Here is a 27,960-nt window from a genome sequence, read left to right as displayed (position 1 = left end):
CCCGTAAAAAAAAAAAGTGCAATTTTGTGTGAGTTAGAAGTAACTATTAACTGTGTGATCACTGTCTGAAAGATTCTCAATTATTTGGGCCTTCTTGCAACTTCTGCAAATGTTATATATAAAGTTCTCTTTGTGCAAAACACATTGTGCCTGTCATAATGTAAGTGTTTATTTGTGGAAGGAGTTGGCACAACGCGACAACAGCACCACTGAGCATCTAGCTGAGATCCAATCATAATGCATCCTGATAGCATGTTAACAGGGAGGTGTACGTGTGGTCTTGAAATTTACTGCCAACAGTGAAAAGAGTCACTTTAACATCGTTTATTACTTGAAAACATGACAACAAATCTTGTTTGAGTGAATTGAGTGCATTTTGAAAATACATATTGGCACAAGGATGGCACAGCATCATAAGATTAATGAGTTCAGGCATCTGAACAAAATAAAATCACACGTTTTTCCTGGAAAGTGAAAAGGACTTTCGTTACCTTCTTTCCTTTACTTACCTGCCAATCAAAACCAAGCATTCTCCCTCCCGCTCACTTTGCTGTATGCATATTAACAGACAAATGTGGCAAGCTGAGAAAACCACCCTCTCGCTTGCATCAGGAAAAACTGAACACATACAGAGAAGTTGATGACTTCATGATATTCTGGAGACGAATAACCAAACTCCACAGAGGCAGCATAGTAGCCTCAAGTCCAGCAGCCCAGTCTAACATCTCACAGATAAGTAAATGGGACATATTCATCGTTTATCGAAATCTCCATACAATCACTGTCCACTTGAAGCGTCATTTAAGACATGATGCTACCTAAAATGGTAGTACTGCTTTGTGACATCGCCGAGTTGGTCCATGGTGCATCTTTTACTTTCGCCTAGGAACAATCATCGTCTTCATCTGGCAGGTTAGTCCATTTACTGCTGCTTTCACAGAAACAGCACTTCTGGGAGACCACAAGTTTTAGTCCTTTGACTTGTTTTCTAACTGTACATTGTCTGTTGCATTCCCGACATGACTTGAACAGCTGAAGGATGCACTCTTCATCAATGATGAACTCTGATGAGCTGAGGGAATCAGAAAAGATGCATGAATAGAATGATGACTTCTTGTTGTGACTTGCGTATATGTTCAGATGGGGGTAGTATTTAACGACGGAAGCCTCAACCTGGATTGCGATTATTGATAATAACAACATACCTCCCCAAATCCACCAGATGGCGTCCGTCCCCCACACTTAATGAGACGCTGACTTCGTCATCCTCATCTTCTGGCATATCTGTGTGTGGATCCATTTTAGCGTATCAGTCATTACTTCACTTATCCTGTAAACAATTAGCTTGCAATCTTAAAGGAGCAAAAAGCGAAATCATTTCACCGCTAGGTTTGCTGTTGAGCACTGCCTGTAGACCAAAACAAAGTGTGCCATTAGCCACACCTCCCTCTGCCTCTGCTCGACAATGACAAATGACAATGACAATATTTCCTTCTTAGCAACGACTTTTTAGCAAACCCCCAGCTGGATTGGAGGTTCAGTGATCAAGTTGTTAGAGCTGGTAGAAGCACTGCATAGCTGTGAGTTGCTCCAGTTGCCGATCGCAGCTGACTGCTATCGGCTGATTGGGCTAGAGCCATGGCCGGATCCTGGCTAGTGCTAGCACCGGGAGCTAATGCTAACGTTCCTACTCTTCTCCGTGAGTGAGACCGATGTTTCAGCCTGGTGTGACAGCCCGTGAGCCCCCCAGGTTGTCCGCCAGGCAAAATTTTACAATGCTAATTGAAATGTTAGCTGCCTGTCGGGCTACTCACCAAACACAACCGTAACGCCTGACCCATTGCTGAGGACCGAGCTGGTAACAACTCCAGCTCCGGACATTAACCCATGCTACATACTCATGCAATATAGCGGCAAGTGTGTAAAGTTACTGTAACACAGACAATAAAACAGACATTTGACTTTATGGTGTTACTTGCCTGTCAAGAAGAAGAAGAGCCAGCTCCGAGTCCGACTGTAGCCCCATTAGCTCTCGTAGCTCCCTCCACCTCGGAAACGCCAGGCCAATGTTAATTCTGGTTTTATCCCTTTCTTTATCGGACAATTTCTTTGCCAATGACCATTTTTTTTTTTTAGTCTGCTCCTGCTCGTCTTCATTGGAAGGTTTTGTTCCGCTGTCTGCCACTGCAGTTCGAAAATGCTGCCGCTGTCCCTGTCACTACTCACTGGCTGTCGCGTTTGATAGGGAGGGAGGAGGAGAGGAGGGAGGAGGCGGAGTTTCACATGAACGCACATGAACGCGCGGCCAGACCGGCTTGTAAACCTGAGGCTGGAGATCAACACAGAGAGAGGGTGTGTGACGTCATCCTATACTCCAGATGAAATTACACCTCTCGTTCTCCATGTAGCGATTTTTTAATTCCTTCAGTCTTAAATAATGCATTTCCGCTTATTGCTCCTTTAAGGATTTGTTTTCTCTGCTAATGTGAAGAAGACTCACCACTATCTTCATTATTTTCTGTCCGGTTGATTATCATCGACTCGTCTTGACTGTTCAATATTTGAGAAGCAGCATCTTCTGTCTGTGGTTCCTTTAAATAGGACAAGAAACAGCAACCCGTCAGCACAAAGCTTAGTTAAAACAGGCAACATCATTTAATTTATTGAGCACATTTCATAAACTGCAGCTCAACAAATACAGGTTAATATAGTTTAAAGATAATACATTTAAATCTGTAACAAAAGAACCAGTTTGTATTATAAATGCATGCAGTAAATTGTAAAACTAAAGCAGATTGCAGCTGGAATGTTGAAAGAGATGGAAGCAGAACCTGCAGCTCAAATCTTTTGTTAGTGTAACACAAGACCAAAAACATTTTCAATGGTATTTTTTATGTGTCTGCAGGAGAAACGCTCTGAAAACTGTAAATCAAAGCCCACAAATGCCCCTGACATTTACTTAAATTACAAGGCCAGTGCTGTTAGGTTGTTATGTTTAACTGCTTTATTGCTTTGGAGCTGGAGACAATACATGAATCATTTTCAGTCAGAACAACTGCTTTTATCAATCTTCAGGATTTTATCAATGATATTTATACTGTCACTTCGCAAATGATTTTCATGATTGAAATGTTTTTCAGATGAATGGGTAAGACTGTAAAATATCAGAAAATGGTTTCACCAGGAGGTAAGGAGATGTATTCAAACTTCTTGTTTTACGGCAGGTCCAGAACCAAAGCTTTTTAGTTTACAAAGATAACAAAGACAGACGATAAAGTGAGTGTCAAAATAGTTGCTGATTGATTTTCTGTCAGTTTTATTAAGTGGCTTATTGTTTCAGCTCTTGTGGGAGATGTGTCAGTCACATTTACCTTGCAGTTTTCAGATGACTGGACAGAAGGAGAAGGAGGAGGAGAATCTTCCTGCTTCACTTCAATTGGTGAATTCATCATCATCATTGGATATTCATCACCCATGCTTGCCCTAAATATACAAAACAAGAAGCACAAGAGTGTAAATTAACGTCACCTTTGTGCAAGTCTTTTTCAGTGGGTTGTGTGATTAACATGTTATACTATTATTCATCATTACTTCATGGTTTAAAAAGACAGCAGTAACACTCAGGCCTTCTCACCTGGATTCAGATGAACTTGTTTCACAGGCTGGTGGATCCGCTTGATTCTCTGACTTGGTCTGAAGATAACTACAGTTATAACACATGGCAATTAGCTTGCTGGTCAGTCAGTAAGGACTCAAACAGTTGTATTTATGGAACCACTGACGGAGAATAACAACACGTTTGCACTACATTAACGCAAGTGGTGTTACATACGACAGTATGTCAAGATGATACACACCTAACCTACCTGTCCAGTAGTATAAAAGCCATCTTTGAGTCCATTTTAATACCACATTTTTTCTTAACTTGTTGCCACTTCGTAGTTGCAGCGCCGATAGTTATTCTCGCCTTACTGCGCCGTTTATCACTGTCTCTTTTTGCTCGCTGGCCTTTCTCAGATCTAACCCTCTTCTTCTTACCGGTAGAGTCTGCAACAGCTGTTTTTTGAGGCTCTTTAGGCGCCATATTTGTTCATCACTGATTCATGACATCACGTCCAGTGCGCTGGGTCACAGAATATGGTGCAATACCTGTGCACTGGTTTATTAATGATAACTAAATATATTATTTAGCGTCATTTAATTAACACGAATTAATTCTGATGCATGAATTATAATTAATTCATTCTGTGAAACAGCAACACTGTCCATAGACATACATATGCTCATGTCAACCACAGCGGAACTTCGACAACAATAACCGCTTTATGGTAGCCCTACGGCAACTTTCAGGGGACACACTACGTCAAATAGATAAACACAGGGCAGTCTGTTCTACTAGTTATGTGCTAAAGCCGTTAGAGGAGGTGTCGGAGATGTAGCAAAAGTTGCACTTATATATAACGGGAAAAAGGTGTAAATGCTAAGAATAATAAAACAACGTATAACGCTAAAGTAAACAATTACCCCCACATGCATGGGCTATCAGAGACAACCACTTTATTCAGACACTTTCCTTTCACCGTAACCTGAAAATAAATAATAACTGTCACATCCATATTTACACGACACGCATCCTCTGTATGTCGTGTATATATAACGGTATTGACAATACATTTGACGTTGACTTTGGCTCTGACTTGCTTGTAGCCAGAGCCGGCTGGAGGCATAAGCCGAAATTCTTTTTTATTTAAAAAAAAAAAAAGTATTTATTTTTTACTTTACATTTTTACAGGTGAACAAGAGACCACGACTGTTTTCAGACTGTTAAGACAGTGTTTTATTATTCTGTAGGGAATTATTACTGTATTAGCAGTTTCTTTTTGTTTAAGTGACACTGTCACTTTGAGAGCGTTGCAGCGGTAGGTTGCGCAAGATCGCGGGAAATCATGGGAGATCACTGCGTTCCGTGCAGAATTAGTTACACGGAAGTAGCAGTAGTGGGAGTGAAAGACGGACTGCTGAGGTGTGTATTTTGATGTCGCTTGTGAAAAATATCCCCATAGATAAAGCACAAGAATAACTGTTTGCATAAACTGTGTCCATTTTTATGTGTTTGATGAATTTAGAGGGGAGATAGAGCGCATTGAGGTCAAGGTATGTGACTTGGCGCACGAGCTGCACACAGGAGTGAGAGTGAGTTTAAAACTATTCATAAAATCTGTTTTAAGCTCATGCAAGAATGTTTACTTGAAAATGTATTTTTGTTCATTAGTGTAATTTATTTACAGTATGTTTTCTGTGAACTTAAGAATATGCTGTAATGTGACTATGAGTTATGTAGCTGGGGAAATGTATTTATTTGTTTTTCTGTTTTTTATTTTATTTATTCAGAAAGAGCCACTACTGTTTTCTAGTCAAGTCTAGAGTCACTTTTAACTAGAGCAAATGTCTAGGACACAGAGATAAGTGTTTGAAGTTCATAAGCTAACTGAGGTTTACCGTCAGTGTGACGTAGCCTACAGTGAGGAAAAATATTTTGTTTGTTTGATATTGATTACCTCAAATCCTCAAAATTGCAGTGTTAATGCTGTTTCTTTTATAAATTGCAGTCGGGGAATAAAAGACCCACAATAATTATTCTACCGTGTCCGGTCTCCTCATGCAATCTCTGCTGTTGTATTTTGTTATTTTTCAATTCAAGTTCAATAAACCACACTTAGTGCTTCACTTTGAATATGAAAGTTAAAAATACATTTGTGATTTTAGTACCCTCTAAGGTTAAAAGGTGACTGATTTGGTGTAAATAACAACTATATTAATACAGGGGTCTACCAAGCCCAGGGGGCCAGAGGTCTAGAGGAGCCAGGAGCCCCAAAACATTTGTGGCATGTGAGCAAGGATGGATTACTGAATAAGCCTACCGGGCCCAAGAGGTCAAGGGGCCCTGAAGCCCAAGTTGTTGCATGAAGTAACTACCTCAATAAGTCAAAAAGCAAAAGGCTATGAATCTGAACAAATTTAGGTATTGGCCTTCTCCAGCTGGCCATCCCAAAAATGCACCAGAATACAGGAAATCACATCTACCAAATTCAGAATTTTCTGGGGGAGGACCCCCAGACCCCCCTTCCCCCATTTGCACCCACTTTCATACAAATAAGGTGGTGGTGGGGGGGTCCTTATGCATCTGTGCCCAGGAGGACAGTAGTTCATAATCCGTCACTGTATTAATACAATTTATAATGTGACATTATAGTGTGAGATTTGTGTCAATAATTGTCAAGCACAGGTGACTCTGCAGAGGTGGGAGGAGGGCCCCAAATCAAATTCTGCTTAGGGCCCCCAAAAGGCTTGGGCCGGCACTGCCTGTAGCTGTTGTGAGCCTTTGGCTACAGTTAGCATAAAGCTAATCAACTCACAACATTACTCGTCAATTGTGACCACAAACCGCCTGCTTTATTAGATTCACGGTCATTTCAACTACACAGCCAATTACTACCACACCTTTAGATTGTCAGCTAAGTAAAACTTACATTGGAGGCTCACCTGTCCAGGAGAAGAACAGCAAGCTCAGAGTCCAACTTCAGCCCGATGCTATCGCGAAGCTCTCTCCACCTCGGATATGCTTGTCCAATGTTTACACGCGATTTATTCCGTCTATTATCACTCTCCCTCTTAGACTCTCGTTTATCTACATCGGTCTTCCTTTTTTTGGCTTGCTTAGCCGTGTATACTTTTGCTGGTAATGCCGGGATAGCGACTTTTCCTGCCGGGACATCCGCCATTGCACCTTCACGGAACGTGAACGCGCATCGACTTTGGTCGAGCAACCAATAGGAACGCCCAAAACAGCTTGCTCTGTAAAATGAGCTGTGATTGGCTGAACGCTGCCGTCACGGCACTGATTTTTTAAGGCCTGAATACAGAGGCAAGAGGAGACACACAAGTCCAGTGTTCTGTCATAACACTGTGAATTACAATATGCTAAAAGGTTGTTATTGATTTTTGACCAAATGACGCCAGAAATAACTTACACGCTCCAGCTCCAGGAAGGATGGTCCTTGTTCTTTTGATTGACTTGCTCTACGCGTTAGCCAGCTTTGTTTTAGCCACCAACGATAAACGTTATTACATATATCAAATGTAAACCGACATCTCGCAGTGGGTTTCATAAATAACACATTACATACCCCTCAATGAGAAAGTGGGCGAACTGAGGGTCAGATTTGAATCCCTTTAATTCCCGCAATTCTCTCCATTTGTGAAATGACCGACCGATGTTCACTTGTGTTTTCGACCGTCTTCTATCACATTCCCTTTTCGCCTGCTGTTACTCGAATAATGACCGTACTCTCCTTTTTCTCTTTGCCAATAATGTATCAGTATCAGCCATAACCATAAAATAACGACAAATCCCCTCCTACATCCTTATAACTGGAGAATGTACTCACTGTCCAACTTTCTTCTTCTCTTCTTTTTGTTTAATGGCGGCCGACAGCCGACGTTTAGGTGCAACACCGCCACCCACTGTGTCCTTTCCGACTGGACGGAAAAAACGAAACTATTTGGTATTTAACTAAAATTCAAATAGGTTCAGTTATTGAAAATATCCTCAAGCATAGGTCCGGAACATCATAATGTCTAACTTGCGTCATGATTTAGTGCGATATATATTGAAGTAGCCTAATAGCTGTATCAACGTCAGCATGTAATCAACACCTGACTGTCAAATCAAATAAAGAAAGAACAATTCAAAAACATTTTGACAATATTTATTGTCACTTAACATTTAATTATACAGATATATAATAGGCTACTGTAGATATGTATCATTTGCTTCTCTCTAAGGAAAAGAAGGGCTGCATTTAAAAATAAAATGGTCAAAATAAATAAAATAGCTTTTTAAAAATTGTTCATCTTAAAATAAAGCACTTAATTTTAAAAAAAATAAAATAAAGTGCAGCAGCAGCTTGAGTTTCCCTTTTTCTTTGTTAATGTTTCACATCTTAACAGTCTCAACCAATTTTACAACAGATAGATACTGCATTGCTACATACCATCCTTACCATTGATCACTACTACTGTTATCACTAGTAATCACATTTCCATGTGCATTTCATCATTATTGCTGTAATACATCTTTGTGTACTTTCACTCCTGTCAACCATCGCTTATAATTGAATACATTGTGATCTCGTTGATCTGCTCTGTACATGCGACATCTATTGCACGTCTGTCCGTCCTGGGAGAGGGATCCCTCCTCTGTGGCTCTCCCTGAGGTTTCTTCCGCATTTTTTTTCCCTGTTAAAAGGGCCTTTTTTGGGGGGCAAGTTTTTCCTCACTCGAATCGAGGGTCGAAGGACAGAGGGTGTCGTCTCTGTACAGATTGTAAAGCCCTCTGAGGCAAACTGTGATTTGTGAATTTGGGCTATACAAATAAAATTTGATTTGATTTGATTTGATTTGATTCTCAACACATCTAAACAATTGAACAGTTTTACAGTTTCTCTTTCATTGAGCTCTAGCTTGTCCTGCCAGGATTTTAAATCTGGGCTGGAATAGTGTCAGGGCCATTCTCATACACATGTGCAGGTGCTCATTGGTGAGCCTGGAACGATATTTAGTTTGAAAAATGTTCATTGTGGAGAATGAATGAGTCCATTCTGGGTTGAAAGCTCTGTTTTCGCTGTCCACTTTTCGCCATGTGTGGTTATTTGTCTCTGTTGTCTCCGGCTACTCGTCTCTCTGTATCGCTCACTCGTCTGTCTGTATTCAGAGTCGCAATGTTTATCGCCTGGAATGCACATATTTGATTGGCTGAGTAGCATCACGTGGGATGGCTTAAAGAATAACTACCGTTTTTTACAACCTGGACCTTATTTCTAGCATAAAATATTATCATTTACTCACCCAGATAACTTTGGTGTCATTTGAAGTCGTTAGGACGAAATTAGATCCAGTGTAGCGCCGGTATATCCATATAATGCGAGTGACAGGGCACTGAAGCACAGCCTCTATATAACGCATTATCTGCCACGAAACTAGTTCATTTCACCAATATTTTGTCATGATACGCTAGCGCCATTCCCCTCTGAGTCCGGGCTTGTCTGTTATCAACATCCGAGTTCAAACTAGCAGTAGCAGCCACAGGTAAACAAGCCGTCTGGGTCCGGACTCGGACTGCGGTCCATCTGTGAGTGACCCATGATACCCATGTTTATTCAGTTCTTGAGATTAATTTTTATTCATTATTTTTCTCTATCCAATGCAATGCCATTGCAATAGCTAACATCTAAACTTAAACGTATACTGTTTGGAGATCTGGTCCAATCACTGCTCACTGCTGGGTGAACGCATCACTAACTGTGCGTGGCTTGTGATTTTTTCTGCGAAAGTTGCCACGACACCCAGTGTGCATCTTTGCTATTACAGCCAATGCAAGGGCTTTCTTCATTGGGCCCAATCATCATTGCCATTACCTCATTCAGCGATAGTCACTTAAATATGCAGTCTGGAGTTTTGAGAAAAGAGGGGACTTGGCAAGAATATTTGAATGATACAGCTCCCAGGTCCCTCCTTCTTCCTCTGTGCTGGGCTGCAGCCCTGCTTTCAAAGCCCCTCCCCACAGAGGAGCCTGCTGTGCACGAGCACGCCTGTAACGATGGTAATGGAGGACGCGAGATAACCAAGATGCCGCCACCATAGCCTTGTGGTAAAAACATAGAATGAAACATGTATCAAGCAATGGTACTTACTTATCCAGCAGAAAAGCGGCTAACTCTGCGTCGCTCTTCAGTCTTTTTAAATCCCGCAGCTCCCTCCACCTCTGAAAAGACTCTCCGATGTTGATCCTACTTTTATTTCGGGCACAGTCCCCTTTCCTTTTACAACGTTTTTATTCCTCAGCCTTCTTATTTTTTCCCTGTGATGTGAACAATGGTGGAGCCAACCGTGGGATAGGCATTTTTCCGAGCTGTTTTCTCTCTGCCATTATTCTCTGCCTTTGAACTAGCGATATCGGACTGGGAGTTAAAAACACAAACTTTAGGACACATTCTACAAATATGCATTTCAAAAATATTTTAATTTCAACTCATTCTTTTGTATGATGTCCTGGAAACTGAAGGAGAACTTGTCTCTAATCTGTAAACACCAATTTAACCCCAAAAGTTGGTATAAACGTGGTATCAAGTATCAAGTGGTGATTTCCAGACAACTATTTTAAAGTAGTCACTCTGGGTGGATTTGGTGACACCTGTTGTTACGGGGTAAAAAATAAATAAATAAAAACAAAACCTGTTGTTACTTGAGGTAACAGCAAATGCAGTTTAATACTACAGGTCACACAGTTCTGGGGGGAAAACAAACTATTTGTCATTTTAATAAAAAAAAAAATCAAGCAATAATTGGCCTTGTAACATCTTTCTGTTTATCGGATTGTACACTGAACATGGCAGGAGTCTGCAAATAGCACATCATGGTGAAAGTAGTGGGTTAGCTCCCCAAGAGGTCAGGGGGTGTGCAGCCTGGTGCCCACAGCTGCTCCTCCTTGTTCCATTAATCCCTGCAATATTTCAGATTGATCAGCTGTCCGAAAATGCATTAAATCACTGTTGTCTTGTTTTGTAGACACATCGCTGATAGATGACAGCAGCATATCCATCATTAAGCATATCCAGCTGCCTAATAATGCTCCACTTTAAGGCACATCTGACACTGGTTCTGCACCCAAATTCAGATTCATGTAAGCCAGAGTTAACACTGGGCTCCTCAAGTCTCTAATGGGTCGTGTAACTCTGAGACTGAAGATCGCCAATCTTATTTAGCTGCGATGACTGAGTCTTGGCATTTAGACACACCTTCTCCTTTGGCTGACGTTTCCTCTTGGGCGCTCTGTGTGCTTTATGAATGTTAATGTTTAGAGCTTCAGGCTGGCTGGCCCACTTGCGTTGATAATGGCAGAAGTAGCAGCTCTGGTAGACTATGAAGTAAGGACCTCGAGTGAATTTGGAGCAGCGGCACGCTCTGTCGCACATCGGGCAGTTCTTCATCAGCTGCAGGATGGCCTCCTTGTCAACAATGTGCTGCAGAGGTTCTCTGTTACAGGACAGGAAAGATATGACACACAGGTTATATGGAGCCGGCAAGAGGTGGAAACTTAAATCTCACCATGGATACATTTTTGCAGGTGGTAAACAATACGCTGTATCACAGAGTTCTCACTTTAAGCTACATAATTTACTTGGTACATTGGAAAGAATATGACAAATGTTATTTAAAGACTTACTTCTCCACTGTTGCAGTGGACGTCTCAGGTGTATTATTGGACAAACTGTCTTCAGCAGGCTGGACAACATCAGAAACTTAAGGGAAGAAAAATTACTTTCAAGCTGGATTCATGAACTGCATTATTTATATCATAGTAAAATAGCAAAGATGGAGACATTGACATTTACTCCTTCCAGTTGTATATAGTCTTTCCTATAAAGACTAATATATTTGCGTCGTTGAGGCGGCGATGAGGGAGAACTCTTTGTTCGGATGCGTGTTCTTGAAAAACAATAAACCAATGTCCAGTTGTTCTGTAACTTTCAGTGCAGTGACCCGTTTATTCATTTACCATTCATGCCAAAAAATTTAACTCAAAACGTTAATAATTTTTCTAATTTCTATATTAACACACTCTCTCTCTAACACGGTCAAAAAACTATATGCGGTTCCCTCTCACACACCTGCCGCTCATTACCTGGCGCATACCTACATGCCTTTTCTGGTGCTTGTGACACCTTGTGTTGGGACCAAAAACTACAAGTAAAATAAAAATAGAACAAACCAAAATATTGTTATATGGCTCCAACAAGTTGTTTCTTTGTTTTTTACCTTTCCCATCTACTTGTTTATGAGAATGCTGCAAAGCTAATTTGTCGGCATTTCCAGTAATTTTTTCCGGACCGCCCAACTTTCCATGGACATGGAGGCAAATAGAATTGAATTTTCGTTTTTGGGTGAACTTATCCTTTAACAACGTGGTTTACTGATCATCAGTGTTGCATCAACAATGTCCCAAACGGATAGCATAGCAGTCATCTTTACACACGACCATCACACACAGGTGTAGCTACTTGTAACACATATGTCATTAATGAATGCCACATGCACCTGTAAACTTAACTTGATAGTGAAAATCATTCACTGACTCACCTGTGTCTCCGATCTGGCCTGGTGGTTTGGTGTCCTGCTGCTGTAAAATAACACACAACACAGTCACACTCTTAACAGCTGATGGCAGACATGAGTTAAAGTATTTAGTATGACTAAAATAAACTATCCAACCAATCTACTCCGTGTTCCTCAGGACAGACATTACACACCCAGTGTGTAATCCTGTGTCATCGTCTGCCTACACAGTTTTAACACTTTGTGCCAGCCAAGCTAGCAGCTAACATTAGCTAGCCAGCACTGTCATAGAGAAAGCAACTGCCAAATTAATGGTAATACATCACCGCCTCATCAATCCGACTGAATGATGCATCTACTGTCACCTCCTGAATATCAGGATTTCCATGTCCTATAACACAACATCATGTTTTTTCTTCATATCACTTGCTGACACCCCGTTTGTTTATCCTCAGTGACTTAAAACCACAATCTCTATACCACATGAGCAAGAAAAAGTCCACAAGCTCACAAAGGTAACTTTAAAACTCACACACATAAGGAGCTTTAATCTCTGTGTTGAGCCACTTGTCTAGATTGTGGGAAAAGATATAATCAAAACACTGATCTTCATCAAGTGATTCTCTTACTTCGACCATATTTAAAGACCCAAAACATAGTCTTGACTAACATTTCTGAAACTACTTTGCACCAAAAATTGTATGTCTAGGTAGTGCTAGTAGTGGCATTAGTAGTAGTGATCAACCAATTTCACAACATGCTGAGCTTTGTGTAATCAAAATTACATTACTACTCTCCTTTTTGGCATCATGGGAATCCTGGTCAGCCGTCCCACATTGTTGGGCTCAGCATGGTCAAGAATAAGCACAGCCATACATCCCCCATCCCATTTCTAGAAGCTGTCGTCACTAACATTTCGGTAGAAGATAACCAGAAGTGCATCACCTCCACTCTTTCTGCAGCCACTTGTACAGCTCTTGGAGTAGCATTCTCCCTCATATACACTCTCTTTCGTTTTCCGCTTGTTGTAGGCACCCTGAAGGCGTCATGGTCAAAGTGCTCACTACAAACTCGGTAGTCCTTCTGCCTTAGCGTCTCGGTCGGCGTGTTGATGACGAGTTGCAAAACAATTAGCCACTGATTAAGGGTATCCCTACTGTACCGGAACGGCAGTCTGTGAAAAGTTTCTGTAATGTTACTTTTCATCTTCTTCTCACATCCGGGAAAAGCACAAAAACGAACCATCTTCATTTACGCTGTGACCGCTTAGGTGTCTCTTCTCTTCACTCAGGTCCATGGCATCCATGCTCAGGTCACCGATACCTACGTCTTCCGGCAACAACTATCCACGCGATATCTTACGTGACTTTTCCGGCTTTTGGTATGGATTTTGATGATTGGTCTCCGGTTGATGGAGGAAGTAAAACAAATGCGAGGCGAAGTATGGATGCAAGAGCATCTGCCATCCAAAATAATTAAAGAAGTTTAGAGGGAAATAGTTCAGAGGAGGATAACCGGATGGTTCATGGGAAGGTAGAAAGGGAGGAATTTAAAACAATAATTAAGTTCAGGAAGGAAGGTGAGCAGATCAAAGGAGAATTCCAATTATTTGACACCTGGACCTTATTTATAGGGGTGTGTGTGCTGGTATACTCACACAGACAATTGTAGCGCAGCTCGGAGTCCTTCGGAAGTTATTTACATCCAACCGATCGTGACCGCAGCTCACCGGGGCCACGGCAACGGAGCTTTTAAATATGAGTTATCTGCCGCGAAACTCGCTCATTTCACCTACATTTTTTCATGAATGGTCAGTGTTATCATCATGTTAGCTCAGCTAGCTTGTTGTCGTCTTCACCCAAACAAACTTTTGATGACGTCATAGGCATGCGCCGCCAAAACTCAGCTGTTTCACTTTGTTTTTGTCGGCTATTTCTGTGCAACATGGCAGAATATTTATCTGATGTAGAGGTGTCGGACGACGACGACTTTGAGTATGATGGGTGTCCGTACCGTTTTGAGCCAGAATACACCGACGAGGATTTCCATGAAAGGAGGACGCAGAGGCAGCGAGCCGAACAGCTGGCCCAAGAACAAGAAGCCGCTGCACGTCCACGAATAGCTGCTAACTGGTGGTGCGCGTGCGGACATTGCTCGCCGATGACAACAGAAGAGGAATGTATTTGCTGCTCAGAGTGGGACTTGAGACCAGGGGATACACGTATTGATGTCTCCATAAATATATGTCTGACTACTCTGGAGGATTTCTCGGCGATGATAAACCGGGCTGTGGTAGAGACTTTTTTCCGTGTCCCGAAAGTAAATTGGAAGACCCAGCCAAAGCCAGCAGGACCGAGCGGCCAACTTTCGATTGAGTAAGTACTCTATACATGCATAAAGGGTCTATTTTCCATGAATTTGTTTGCTTTATAAGTAAATAACTTGGCGAATTTGGATATCTGTACTTTATAGTAATGGCTTGTGTAGAATACAGACCACCGACTGAAGCTATTAGCTAGGAGAAATTAAAGAGAAACAGGGTTGACAGTTTCAGAGATATTATAAGGAGGTTGGCGTTTACGAAATTCCGTTTAGTGTGCGGGTCATTCTACAAAATCCATTTGATATTCATTCCTGAATATCTTTTCTAACTTCTCCATTTACTTTTTGCTAATCCTCTGTCCTATAGGCAGTACAGACTGCCAAATGATATCCAGACAATCCTGTTGGCTCCTTATCTGCTCTGTGTTGGGTTTTGATTGGAGTGGATTGTGGGAGTGCTTCAAACTGAACTTCTGGAAGATATACCTCACCACTGGCACTTCCCTAAAAAAAAAAAAAAAAAAAAAAAAAAAAAAATAATTATGTTACCCAGCATCATAACAAAAGCAGTCTTTACCGTACCAATGTACCCACATTTCGAATAAATAATATTAAAATTGCAGTGCAGTTTATTATACATTTTTGATTTTTCAGATGGTCATATAAGCACAATTGAGTGACGAACAGGGACTAAATCAGGTCCATACAACAGACTTATTAGTTTTTGAGTAAGCATATGAATTACTTGTAAATGTGGGGAAATAGTGCAGACCCCTAGTTACTGGACCCAGATTCACATGTTATTGTCTGCAGAGTAACATTTCAACAACGAGCATGGACTCGTGGGTTGAGTTACAGCACAGTATTATTTGCAGGAATGTATTTATAGTAGGCTACTCCCGCTTAGACATGGGCCGTGCAGATAATTATTCAAATGTTATTGTACTGTTTTTATACACTGGTCGACGTGCACTGGTTATAGCATAATAATATCATTATATCTTCAAAAGAAATGAATTACCTCCGCTGCATCTGTTTTCCCCTCCGAAACAATTGGGATGGCAGTCCTCTTGAGGTTCTGACGCTGGGGTTGCTTGCCTTTTTTCTTTGGCTTCGTGGGAATAAAGTCCTCCGCAGCGAAGTGAGCACTGCAGACCCGATGACTCGCCCGCTTCAATTCTTCCACTTCAATATTCGTATCCATTTTGAGCGCAACAAGCCAGAGCTTTAGTAACTCCGGGTAGTCCAAAGGAGGCCGGTGGAAGCTGAACTTTGACGAACTAGTCATTTTGTTTGGACAAAGTGGAAATACACAATGGCGAACCATGTTTGTAGCAGTGCAGCCGAGCGTAAAACAGCGTGGACGGCACGGTACAAGAGTATCAGCTGAGTTTTGGCGGCGCATGCCTATGACGTCATCAAAAGTTTGTTTGGGTGAAGACGACAACAAGCTAGCTGAGCTAACATGATGATAACACTGACCATTTATGACAAAATGTAGGTAAAATGAGCGAGTTTCGCGGCAGATAACTCATATTTAAAAGCTCCGTTGCCGTGGCCCCAGTGAGCTGCGGTCACGATCGGTTGGATGTAAATAACTTCCGAAGGACTCCGAGCTGCGCTACAATCGTCTGTGTGAGTATACCAGCACACACACCCCTATAAATAAGGTCCAGGTGTCAAATAACCGGAATTCTCCTTTAAATGGGAATTGCCGTTTTTTACAACCTTGACCTTATTTCTAGCATAACATATTATCATTTACTCACCCAGATAACTTTGGTGTCATTTGGAGTCGTTCGGACGAAATTAGATCCAGTGTAGCGCCGGTATATCCATATAATGCGAGTGATTGGGGCACTGAAGCGCAGCCTCTATGAGCATTATCTGTCATGAAACTAGTTCATTTCACCAATATTTTGTTACGATACGCTAGTGCTATTCCCCTCTGAGTCCGGGGTTGCCTGTTGCACTGAAATTTCCCAGCTTGGGATGTATAAAGTCTATCTATTTATCTATATTACACCGATCCATGTGCACAGGTTATAGCCTAATAAAATCATTACCCAAACCTGCATTAGAAATGCATTACCTCCGTTGTGTCTGTTGTGTCTTCTGCGACCATCGGGACAGCATTCTTCCTGAGGTTCAGACGCTGAATTTTCTGTCCTTCTTTCTTTGGCTTTGGAGGGAAAAAGTCATCCGGCGTGAAGTGAGCACTGCAAACCCGATTATTCCCACCTCTCAATGCTTCCACTTTAGTATTCGGGTCCATTTTCAGCGCAACTAGCCAGAGCTTGAGTAAGTCCAGGTCGCGGAGAGGAAGCCCGTGGAAGCTGAACCTCGTCCAACTGGTCATTTTGTTCGGACAATTTGGAAATACGCAGAAACGAACCATTGCAGTGCCAAACGAGCTAAACGAGCCGACCGCCGAAGAGTGGCTGTGTTGTGGCTGCGCGCGGCGCTCAGAGATGACATCATCCAGGCCAGAGGTTAGTAGGTCAACCTACAGAGACCCCGGATGTTGATAATAGGCAACTCAGAGGGAAATAGCACTAGCGTATCATAAAAACATATTGGTGAAATGACCTAGTTTCGTGGCAGATGATGCAATATTTAGAGGCTGCGCTTCGGTGCCCTAATCACTCGCATTATATGGATGCGAGATGAGGAAACTAAACAGATTGTTACAAACAGTAAATGGTGAGAGAGTAGAAAGTTTGTCAATCCTTCTTGAGTTCCAGGACTTGGTGCTCCTGGATAAAATAAAGATAGGATGTATGTATTTCCCAGTCAGGCCTTATAATTATGTTCCTTCTCCGCTTCGGTGTTACAAATGCCAGAGGTATGGGCATATAGCCATGGCTTTCAAAGGAAAGCAAAGGTGTGGTAAATGTGGAGGGGATCATAGATTCGAGGACTGTGGAGATAATGTGCAGGCTAAGTGTTGTAATTGTGGTGGCCAGCATAATGTGACATATGGGGGTTGTGAAGTCAGGAAAAAAGCAGTGGAAATGAGTGACGCCGAGATCGAAAAGTGGCCAAAGGTATGTCGATTGCTGCTCAGCGGCTTATACCGATCCCCAGACTCTTATACCGTTCCTCGGAGTGGTGTGCCGCTGTTATGCCGCTGATATTCCACCGACACATGACGGTGTGTGTCGTTAGAGACTGTTATGCTTCTGAGAGACTGTTGGATGAGTACCGTCCCCTGATGGATATGGTTTTACGACAAGTGCTGCCGTAAATGTATACTTTGTTTTAGTCTTTTTTGACAATGCTAACTTAACACATTGCCGTAAATAAAGGAACGTAGGCTATGTGTTTCTTTTGAATACATTGCCGGATATGAAAGATTTATCCTGGGAACAAATCAACAGAAGACTTGAGGAAGTTGGGAAACCAAGGGTTCCTAGGGACAAGACTTAGACTTAATAATTATTCTTCAATGGAACGCAAGGAGTTCAATAACAAATGGTCAGGAAATTAAAGGATTTATTAAAGGTCTTAGAAATAAACCAGAAATTATATGCATTCAAGAAACTTGGCTAAAAACAGCATTAGATTTTGTAATTAAAGGATATGATAGCATATGCAGAGATAGGGTGGAGGGAAGTGGAGGAGGCTGTATAATATTTATGAAACAGGAAATGCAATATAGAGTATTAAAGAAAGGAAAAGAGTGGGAAATTATAGTGATTGAAGTTTGGACAAAAGATGGTTTGGAAATTTAAAACCTAGTATGCCTCAATGATGGAAATGGTACGAGAATTGATGTTAGAAAGGGTACAGAATCTGCCATCTTACTTTATTGTCAGAAACAGTGGCAGGTATTTGTACTTGGGAAATTGGAAAAGAAACAACAGTGGGAAGTGACCATTATCCTATGATAACAGAAGTAGGAGTGAGATTGGAAGAGTATGATACTGGAGGAGTAGATACAGTAGATGGGTTTTCAGTAGGGGAAAATTTAAGCAGATTAGTGATAAGGACCACCATAGCCTTGTTGTTAAAACAGAATGAAACATGTATCAAGCAATGGTACTTACTTGTCCAGCAGAAAAGCGACTAACTCTGAGTCACTCTTCAGTCTTTTCAAATCCCGCAGCTCCCTCCACCTCTGAAAAGACTCTCCGATGTTGATCCTACTTTTATTTCGGGCACGGTCACCTCTCCTTTACAGCGTTTTTGTTTGTCAGCCTTCCTATTTTTCCCTGTGATGTGGGCAATGGTGGAGCCAACTGTGGGATAGGCATTTTTCCGAGCTGTTTTCTCTCTGCCATTGTTCTCTGCCTTTGATAGATGACAGCAGTGAATTAAAGTGTTAAGCTTACTAACAAATGCATTTCTTGTTAATTCTTCAAGATAAAAACGCTACTCATGAGTCGTCAGTTAAATGCATTTAATATAAAGCTGAGCAGTAGTAAATGCTTAAAAGACATTTATTTAAAGCAAAATTTACAGAGATTGTCACTTTAACAACCAAGGATATAAGGGTATTAACCTTAACAATAATGCGTCCTGCCCAGACAAAAGTGGGCATAAACATATCAAAGTGAAATACTAAGTGCTTGTGAATGTTAAACAATTCCTCCCAGTTTACTTAAGGTCCTGATACACAAGGACAACAGTCGGCTGTCAGTCAACATCATGGCCATCACTGAGCGTCTGTGGCCCCTCTGTTTGCTGTGTGTCTGCACTGTTGGCACCAGCTGGCAGCTTTTTGTCCAACTGAGTAAGTAGACTCAGGGGCGATTCTATGGGCGGAAATATGTGCCACTAGAAACTGAATTTAAACCATTTATATTGAATTTGAATTGCTAAACTTGAATAATTGCATTAAAAAACTGAATTTCAATCACATAATTTGAATTTGTATTGTTTAATTTGAATCATTGCATTGAAAAACTGAATCTGAATATTATAATTTCAAATCGAATTTATTAGTTTGGAACTGAATTCCAATAAACTTGAAACTGAATGTAAGATTATGAAATTTAATTCAGTTTTTTCTGAATCTATATTTGATCCTCACTGAAAATTCAACGCTATATACAGACCCTTTCCAAAAATTTAGAATATCATGGACAAGTTTATTTATTTCCATAATTCCATTCAAAAAGTTAAACTTTCATAGATTATAGATTCAGGGCCCACAATTTAAACGGTTTCAAGTATTTATTTGTTTATTTGTACATAATTTGGGCTTCCAGCTCATAAAACCCACGAAAACAGGAATTCAAAAAATTAGAATACTGTGAAGAAATCAGCCCAAATTTTGCAGGGCATGAATGTTTTAAACTGAGTGTCACACACTAATCATCTACTAAACTCAAAGCACCTGCACATTGCAGGGGGACAGTGAGAGAAGCTCACATTTGTTCAAATTTAAACCCAAACCAGATGCTCTGGAGAATATGGAGATTACGTTTAAGGCTTTTTCAATTATAGATTTATCTCGTAGAAAAAAAATACTGTATCATCAGCAAACTGACTGATGCAAATTCATAGTCAAAGAAGGTAATCTCTTTCATTTCCGAATGATTTACAATCAAATATGCCAGTATTTGAGTACGCAAAATGAAAAGTTTGGGTGATATGGGACAGCCTTGTCTAATTCCTCGATGAATTTTTTTTCCTTTCCATTCCTGGATTAAGAGAGATGTAGCTTCTCATGTCATTATAGAACATTTTAATGATCGCGCAGAATTTAACTCGAAACCCAAATTTTTCAAGTTTTTTGATCAGAAATGTATGTTCTTTGGAGTCAAATGCTTTGTTTCAGGGAGGGATTGATAGTCTAGCATATCTAATATAAGTCTGACTTTGTTATGAATATTCCTACCTTTAATGAAAGCAGACCGGTACTCATCCACTAATTCAGCCAAAACCTGTTTGAGTCAATTAGCGTTAACAAGAGCTAGTATTTTATAATCATTGCAAAGCCGAGTTATTGGTCTCCAATTGTCAAGTTTCAGTAGATCCTTATTTGATTTAGATAGTAGAGTTATCAACCCTGTTTTCATTGTTGGGGGTAAGCATCCTTTTCCTATGCATCCAATGAAGATGATGTCTTTGATGTCATTCCAAACATGTTTGTAGAAATCTATTGTTATACCATCAATTCCTGTTTGTGCTTTTCTAATCCAAAGAAGTAAGCTGATTTTTTTTTCTCCATGTTCGAGCCACCTGGCTCTTGATCTTACATACCGTTTGCCTTTTCCAAGTAGAGCTCATCTAACTGAACTTGAAGGGCATGTAATTGAGCCTTTTCCTCCACTAAAGGTTCTGATTTATTACATATTCTATTTATGTTTTCAATTAACTGTTTCTGTTTACATTTTCTTTTTTGTGATAATTCTTTTCCAGTTTCTATTGCTGTCTGTTTAAGTTTGAATTTGAACCATTCCCATTTATTTAGGTCTGACATTTCGAGCATGAGAACACTTTGATATAAGGCTTTGACCTGACTACAGAAACCCCTATTAAGTAGCAAACTGTTGTTAAATTTCCATATATTGTCTGATTTCCTATTTTGTTGAATAGTCACAACATGTATGTTAATCATACAGTGATCTGTGAGCGGGGATGCTGATATTTCACACTTCAAGAAATCTTTACGTAACATTTGAGAAATAAGCCAGTAGTCTAATCTTGAATAGTGCGTGTTGTTTGAAGAGCTGATCCATGTGTACTTTAAGGAGGTAGGATTTGACATTGTCCAGTAATCAACTGTGTTAGTTGTTACACATAAATTGGACAAGGTGTCATCATATTCTGGTTGTGGAACTCTATGAGGTATTCGATCCATCCAGGAGTTTGGTGCTATATTAAAATCTCCTCTTAATATCGTCTTTTCTGTCACAAATTTAGTTTTCCATTCATTTATGAGTATTCCCAAACTTTCCATCATGGCTCCGTTGTTAGTTCGATTATTGTAACCATATACACGTTAAAGTGAATCTTTGGTCATGAATCTCTACCACCACCATAAGCCAGTGTCCAACCGTATCACTTTTGTGCTCAATTATCTTACCAGGTAATCTGTTGAACAATATCATAACCCCTGCAGAGTGAGAAGTTCCATGTGAAAACAGTATTTTATCTCCCCACTGTTGTCTCCATAGTTTTTCATCTGTTGTTCCCGAATGAGTCTCTTAAAGGAAAATGCAATTTGCCTTCTGTTCTTTACAAAATAAAAAAATAGCTGTGTGTTTAACAATATTTTTCAATCCTCTAACATTAACAGAAACAAATAAAACAGACATTGTACTTTCAAAAGTCCTTGAATGCGCTTTATGTATTAACTGAGCGCAGGAATGAGCGTGTTGTCCTAAAATATTAGTTCCAATGATTCAACTTATTAGTGTTAGATAACTCTCTTAACAACCCACTTAACTTTTTTTTTCCTTTACCTCTAATTAGGTTCTCTCTTAAGGTGTACAAAAACATATTTCACCTCTTTATCCAACACAATAACTGACTCAAATTTATTTTCTTCTTCTATTTCTAAAGGTCTAACAGTTTAACCTGAGTTCTGTGTTGCCTCAAAATAAAAGACAATTTGACTTTTATCATGTCCACTTATTAAGGCTCAATTCTCTGTCCATCGATTACCGCATATCTCTCTTTTAGGAAGGCCTTTCTGCCGTTGCGTTGAGCTTCCTCCACTTTTGGCCACAGCTTTGCCCGAGCCTCTCTGTCCTCCTTTGAAAAGTCCCCCTTGAAGTGGATGTTAATTTCTTTGCAAACTCTTGCCTCTTTGGATTTCCTCCAGACTGCGTTTCAGGCCATCCGCGTTGCAAACTGTATGATGATGGGCCCTGGCATCTTGTTCTGTGCAGCATCATTTTTTTCCCCCAGGCGATGGATCGTGTCGACCATTTCTCTGAGTTTGTCAACCGCCGCTGGGATCACCCTTGTGAGAATGCAGACCACCGCGTCTTTTGTGTCCTTGTTTTCTCTTTCTTTCAAACCCCGAAAGTCTGAGATCCCACCGTCTTTTATATCTCGCATTTTCAAGGCACATTTCTTTGAGGGAGCGGTTTTCATTTGTCAGAGCTTCAATTTGTTTCTGTTTTTTTCCAATATTCTCCTTGTTCTCTTCGACTGATTTTGAATTGGCCTCTATGTGGGATTCAAAGATTTTGAGCCCTGCTCGTCAAATCTCATGAGAACTGCTTGAACAGCTTCGAAAATACTTTTATTGCTCACCTCCATTTCTTTTTCTTTCGTGTCGTTCTTCTTGATTTTCTTTGGGTTCGGACTCGGCAGTGGCGTGTGATCTTTAGTAGTCTCTTTTTTGTCTCTCCATCTCTTCTATCATGTCTTCATCGCATGCCTCTTGCAGAGCTAACATGTCATAGTTGTGGTCCAGCATGCTAATGTTTTTAGCGTTAGCCATTAGCCTTTTTCAGTTGATGCAAAGTTCAAAACTTCCTGGTGTAACTTAGTTGGAGGTGACATGGATGTGTTTTTTCCACTCACGCGTGCGATTTACTATCTCGCATGCGCAAGATACAGTAGGTCTCGCGCAATAGATACACATAGATGAACGCATCTATGTGAAATGGACTAAAAGAGCGGTCATGAGTCATGTCTAAGTATATTTGGCCTATACTTGTACTTAATGTTTTGATCGAGATATACTTAAGAAAAGTATTCTTGCCTTATATAGAAAGTTAAAGTATACTTGGCTTGTAGTTGTGCTTACTCTTATGATAGAGCCTATTTAATACTTTTGCACGCATATTGGCTTCTTTGAGGTAGTACTCCAGCATGTTTTACATACTATCTTATGACTCACATGTTAAAGTTTATAGTAACACATCAGCTTTGGGGTGGAATAGCTGAGAGTAAACAGTACACAAGTGGAACTGAAACTGATCCAGCGCTTTCCTGTTAAGGCGGCCGCCTTAACAACAAAGGGCTGCCGCCTAAACTAACGTCTTCAAAAAAAAAAAAAAAAATCTATATACTAGCGATATTCGCCGTGTTACTCTGTTATGTTTTCTCCCTTTCATTCCAAACCGTGTCCGACACTAGTCTCCCTTCTCTGCAGAACGTATTAAAATAATAATAATAAAAATAAAATAAACTTTTTAAAATGGGCCTATGCGTCCGAATGCCTCTGAATCGCGCGATGCGTCCGAACAGCGGCATTTGACGTTTCTTCTTCTTCTTCATGCGACAAAGCCGGCCTACTTCACCCTCTGCATCGCATGTATAAAGTGACTTAGTGTGACGTATTAGTTAACGGGGCAGAGCTGCCACCTCCAATATGGCGGTGACGTCGAGGTTTCGCAGCAGCGGGCCAACCTGCTCAATGAGGTGTCTATCAAAATATAGCCGTTTCTCAATATGCGTTCTTCTCTGTACTTCTGTTCTTGTGGACTTGAGAAACGTCATCAGCGCTGGACCAAGTACTGTTCCAATTCAAAGTTCGCATCTGGCCAAGTACGGTCGAATACCCCGGATGTGTTCTTGCCCCGCCCATTTCATCGAGGATGCATCGGTGGAGACTTGTGTGGACTTTGGAAAGTTACGTATCCCAGAATGCATTTCGTGATAGCAATGGCCGAGGAGCGGAGCGGACCGTCCTCCGGGAGTTCGTTCTTCCAACTGAACTCCGCAAGTCCAGACTCCCGGAGTTCACAAGTTCGAACTTGGCGTACTGGGTATTGAGAAACGGCTTATGTCTATGCTTCTTCCTCCGTTTCATGGCGGGTGGCAACCAGCCAGCGTAAATTTACCACTATGTTACGTGCTCAAAAACGTAGGTGCTGATTGGCCAAAGAGGAGTCCTGTGTATCTGCGCTCGATTGCTCTTCCTCAACTACCCAGATGTCTGTCACAGTAAATTGAAATTGAATTTTGAGAACTGAATGTGAAAATATATATAGAGTTGAATTTTCAGTAAGGATCAAATATAGTTTCAGAGAAACTGAATTAAATTTCATAATCTTACATTCAGTTTCAAGTTTATTGGAATTTAGTTCCAAACTAATAAATTAAATTTCAAATTATAATATTCAGATTCAGTTTTTCAATGCAATGATTCAAATTAATCAATACAAATTCAAATTATGTGATTCAAATCTAGTTTTTTAATGCAATTATTCGATTCTTCTTTAAAGAATTGTTTGTCATCATTAAGCATATCCAGCTGCCTAATAATGCTCCACTTTAAGGCACATCTGACACTGGTTCTGTGCCCAAATTCAGATTCATGTAAGCCAGAGTTAACACTGGGCTTCTCAAGTCTCTAATGGGTCGTGTAACTCTGAGACTGAAGATCGCCAATCTTATTTAGCTGCGATGACTAAGCCTTGGCATTTACACACACCTTCTCCTTTAGCCGATGTTTCCTCTTGGGTGCGGTGAATGCTTTATTAATGTTCATGTTTAGAGCTTCAGGCTGGCTGGCCCACTTGCGTTGATAATGGCAGAAGTAGCAGCTCTGGTAGACTATGAAGTAAGGACCTCGATTGCGTTTGGCACAGCGGCACTCTCTGTCGCACATCGGGCAGTTCTTCATCAGCTGCAGGATGGCCTCCTCGTCAACAATGTGCTGCAGAGGTGCTCTGTTACAGGACAGGAAAGATATGACACACAGGTTATATGGAGCCGGCAAGAAGTGGAAACTTAAATCTCAACATGGATACATTTTTGCAGGTGGTAAACAATACGCTGTATCACAGAGTTCTCACTTTAAGCTACATAATTTTCTTGGTACATTGGAAAGAATATGACAAATGTTATTTAAAGACTTACTTCTCCACTGTTGCAGTGGACGTCTCAGGTGTATTATTGGACAAACTGTCTTCACCAGGCTGGACAACATCAGAAACTTAAGGGAAGAAAAAATTTTTTCAAGCTGGATACACAAACTGCATTATTTATATCATAGTAAAATAGCAAAGATGGAGACTTTGAGCAATCCCAATTGATGCCAGTTAAAAGTTCAAGACACACAGTAAATGTGGCAGATTTGTGTCACATCTGTTTTGGGGTAAAAATGTCCTTTTTACTCCTTCCAGTTGTTTCTTTGTTTTTTACCTTTCCCATCTACTTGTTTATGAGAATGCTGCAACGCTAATTTGTCGGCATCTCCAGTAATATTTTCTGGACCGCCCAACTTTCCATCGGCATGGAGGCAAGTAGAATTGAATTTTCGTTTTTGGGTGAACTGGTTTACTGATCATCAGTGTTGCATCAACAATGTCCCAAATGGACACCATAGCAGTCATCTTTACACACAACCATCTCACACAGATATGGCTACTTGTAAGACATATGTCATTAACGAATGCCACATGCACCTGTAAACTTCACTTGATAGTGAAAATCATTCACTGACTCACCTGTGTCTCCGATCCGGCCTGGTGGTTTGGTGTCCTGCTGCTGTAAAATAACACACAACACAGACACACTCTTAACAGCTGATGGCAGACATGAGTTAAAGTATTTAGTATGACTAAAATAAACTATCCAACCAATCTACTCCGTGTTCCTCAGGACAGACATTACACACCCAGAGTGTAATCCTGTGTCATCATCTGCCCACACATAGTTTTAACACTTTGTGCCAGCCAAGCTAGCAGCTAACATTAGCTAGCCAGCACTGTCATAGAGAAAGCAACTGCCAAATTAATGGTAATACATCACCGCCTCATCAATCCGACTGAATGAAGCATCTACTGTCACCTCCTGAATATCAGGATTTCCATGTCCTATAACACAACATCATGTTTTTACTTCATATCACTTGCTGACACCCCGTTTGTTTATCCTCAGTGACTTAAAACCTCTTAAAATCTCTATACCACATGAGCAAGAAAAAGTCCACACACTCACAAAGGTAACTTTAAAACTCACACACATAATTAATCACTACTACTGTTATCACTAGTAATCACATTTCCATGTGCATTTCATTATTATTGCTGTAATACATCTTTATGTACTTTCACTCCTGTCAACCATCGCTTATAATTGAATACATTGTGATCTCGTTGATCTGCTCTGTACATGCGACATCTATTGCACGTCGTTCCGTCCTGGGAGAGGGATCCCTCCTCTGTGGCTCTCCCTGAGGTTTCTTCCGCATTTTTTTTCCCTGTTAAAAGGGCCTTTTTTGGGGCAAGTTTTTCCTCACTCGAATCGAGGGTCGAAGGACAGAGGGTGTCGTCTCTGTACAGATTGTAAAGCCCTCTGAGGCAAACTGTGATTTGTGAATTTGGGCTATACAAATAAAATTTGATTTGTATTGGATTTGATAAGGAGCTTTAATCTTTGTGTCAGAGCCACTTGTCTAGATTGTGGGAAAAGATATAATCAAAACACTGATCTTCATCAAGTGATTCTCTTACTTCGACCATATTTAAAGACCCAAAACATAGTCTTGACTAACATTTCTGAAACTACTTTGCACCAAAAATGGTATGTCTAAGTAGTGCTAGTAGTGGCATTAATTGTAGTGTTCAACCAGTTTCACAACATGCTGAGCTTTCTGTAATCAAAATTACATTACTACTCTTCTTTTTGGCATCATGGGAATCCTGGTCAGCCGTCCCACATTGTTGGGCTCAGCATGGTCAAGAATAAGCACAGCCATACATCCCCATCCCATTTCTAGAAGCTGGCGTCACTAACATTTCGGTAGAAGATAACCAGAGGTGCATCACCTCCACTCTTTCTGCAGCCACTTGTACAGCTCTTGGAGTAGCATTCTCCCTCATATACACTCTCTTTCGTTTTCCGCTTGTTGTAGGCACCCTGAAGGCGTCATGGTCAAAGTGCTCACTACAAACTCAGTTCACGAAGGTAACGTCAAAACTCGCACACGTAAGGAGCTTTAAAATGAAACTGCAACCTTGGCAGGTATACTAGCCTATGGAAGTGCATAGTTTTTAGTCAAGTAACATCAAACATCCTGTAACGTTAACACTTTTGTGAAAAAGGTATATAAATATACCAATAAGTTATATAAAAGGTCTGTAAAGTACATACCTCTGTCTTTTGTTGTGACTCGGTCGGCACAGCTGTAGTCTTCAACAAAGCTCTTCCTTTAGAAAATTTGAAATCCTCCGGTGAAAAGTGTTCACTACAGACCCGGAGTCCATCGACGTTGGCGGTGTTGATATCGCGACGAAGAGCATTCAGCCACAGCTGTAGTCTTTCAGGGTCCTGAAGTGGTAGTTTATGGAAAGTCACGGATCTCCTGTACGAAACCTTCATTTGATTGAAGCATCCAGGAAAGGAACACACTCGAACCATCTTCTTATATTAATTTACTCTGAAAAAAGAGTCAACCCTTGAGTGACAGGGAAAATAACAAAACATGTTGTTATACATCCAACTCGGAGAGAGAGGCTGACTTCGCTGTCGTGCATGGCTGTGCTCTCGTGTCTCTCACCAGCAGGATGTAAACACCGGTGTGTATTTATCGCGAGTTCTCGTTGA

At 40.8% G+C, this 27,960-nt stretch overlaps 1 protein-coding gene across 8 annotated transcripts; it reads right to left on the bottom strand.

Annotated features, from left to right (window-relative positions):
• Nucleotides 1–306: 306 nt before the first annotated feature.
• On the bottom strand, nt 307–27,960 carry LOC311249917 (uncharacterized protein). 8 transcript variants are annotated; one of them, XM_084341327.1, is made up of 11 exons: nt 15,518–16,202; nt 14,983–15,000; nt 12,199–12,238; nt 11,285–11,360; nt 8,908–11,094; nt 3,635–3,703; nt 3,372–3,483; nt 3,182–3,238; nt 2,501–2,591; nt 1,206–1,284; nt 307–1,072 (listed from the first exon to the last, which is right to left on the bottom strand). In XM_084341327.1, the coding sequence occupies exons 1-5, from the start codon at nt 15,899–15,901 to the stop codon at nt 10,776–10,778; spliced, it is 837 nt and encodes a 278-aa protein (XP_084197453.1). In that variant the 5' UTR covers nt 15,902–16,202; the 3' UTR covers nt 307–1,072; nt 1,206–1,284; nt 2,501–2,591; nt 3,182–3,238; nt 3,372–3,483; nt 3,635–3,703; nt 8,908–10,775. The 8 variants fall into 8 exon arrangements, with proteins under 8 accessions (XP_084197453.1, XP_084197452.1, XP_084197457.1 ...); XM_084341326.1 differs by lacking the exon at nt 3,182–3,238; XM_084341331.1 differs by lacking the exons at nt 3,182–3,238; nt 14,983–15,000; nt 15,518–16,202 and adding an exon at nt 16,589–17,002 and having other exon boundaries at nt 12,199–12,235.

This window comes from Pagrus pagrus (genome assembly GCF_965226575.1).
Source record: "Pagrus pagrus genome assembly, chromosome: 2".
Taxonomy (NCBI): Eukaryota; Metazoa; Chordata; class Actinopteri; order Spariformes; family Sparidae; genus Pagrus; species Pagrus pagrus.
Note: the sequence above shows the minus strand (reverse complement) of the source record. Positions and strands in the feature narration are given on the sequence as shown.

Excerpts from the sequence above, each read along its gene's own strand:
- LOC311249917 (XM_084341327.1), bottom strand. The coding sequence starts at position 15,901 with ATGCGCCGCCAAAACTCAGCTGATACTCTTGTACCGTGCCGTCCACGC. Across the intron at positions 11,361-12,198 it reads AGGCCAGATCGGAGACACAG|TTTCTGATGTTGTCCAGCCT; the intron begins GTGAGTCAGTGA and ends TCTTCCCTTAAG. Across the intron at positions 11,095-11,284 it reads TCCACTGCAACAGTGGAGAA|AGAACCTCTGCAGCACATTG; the intron begins GTAAGTCTTTAA and ends GTCCTGTAACAG.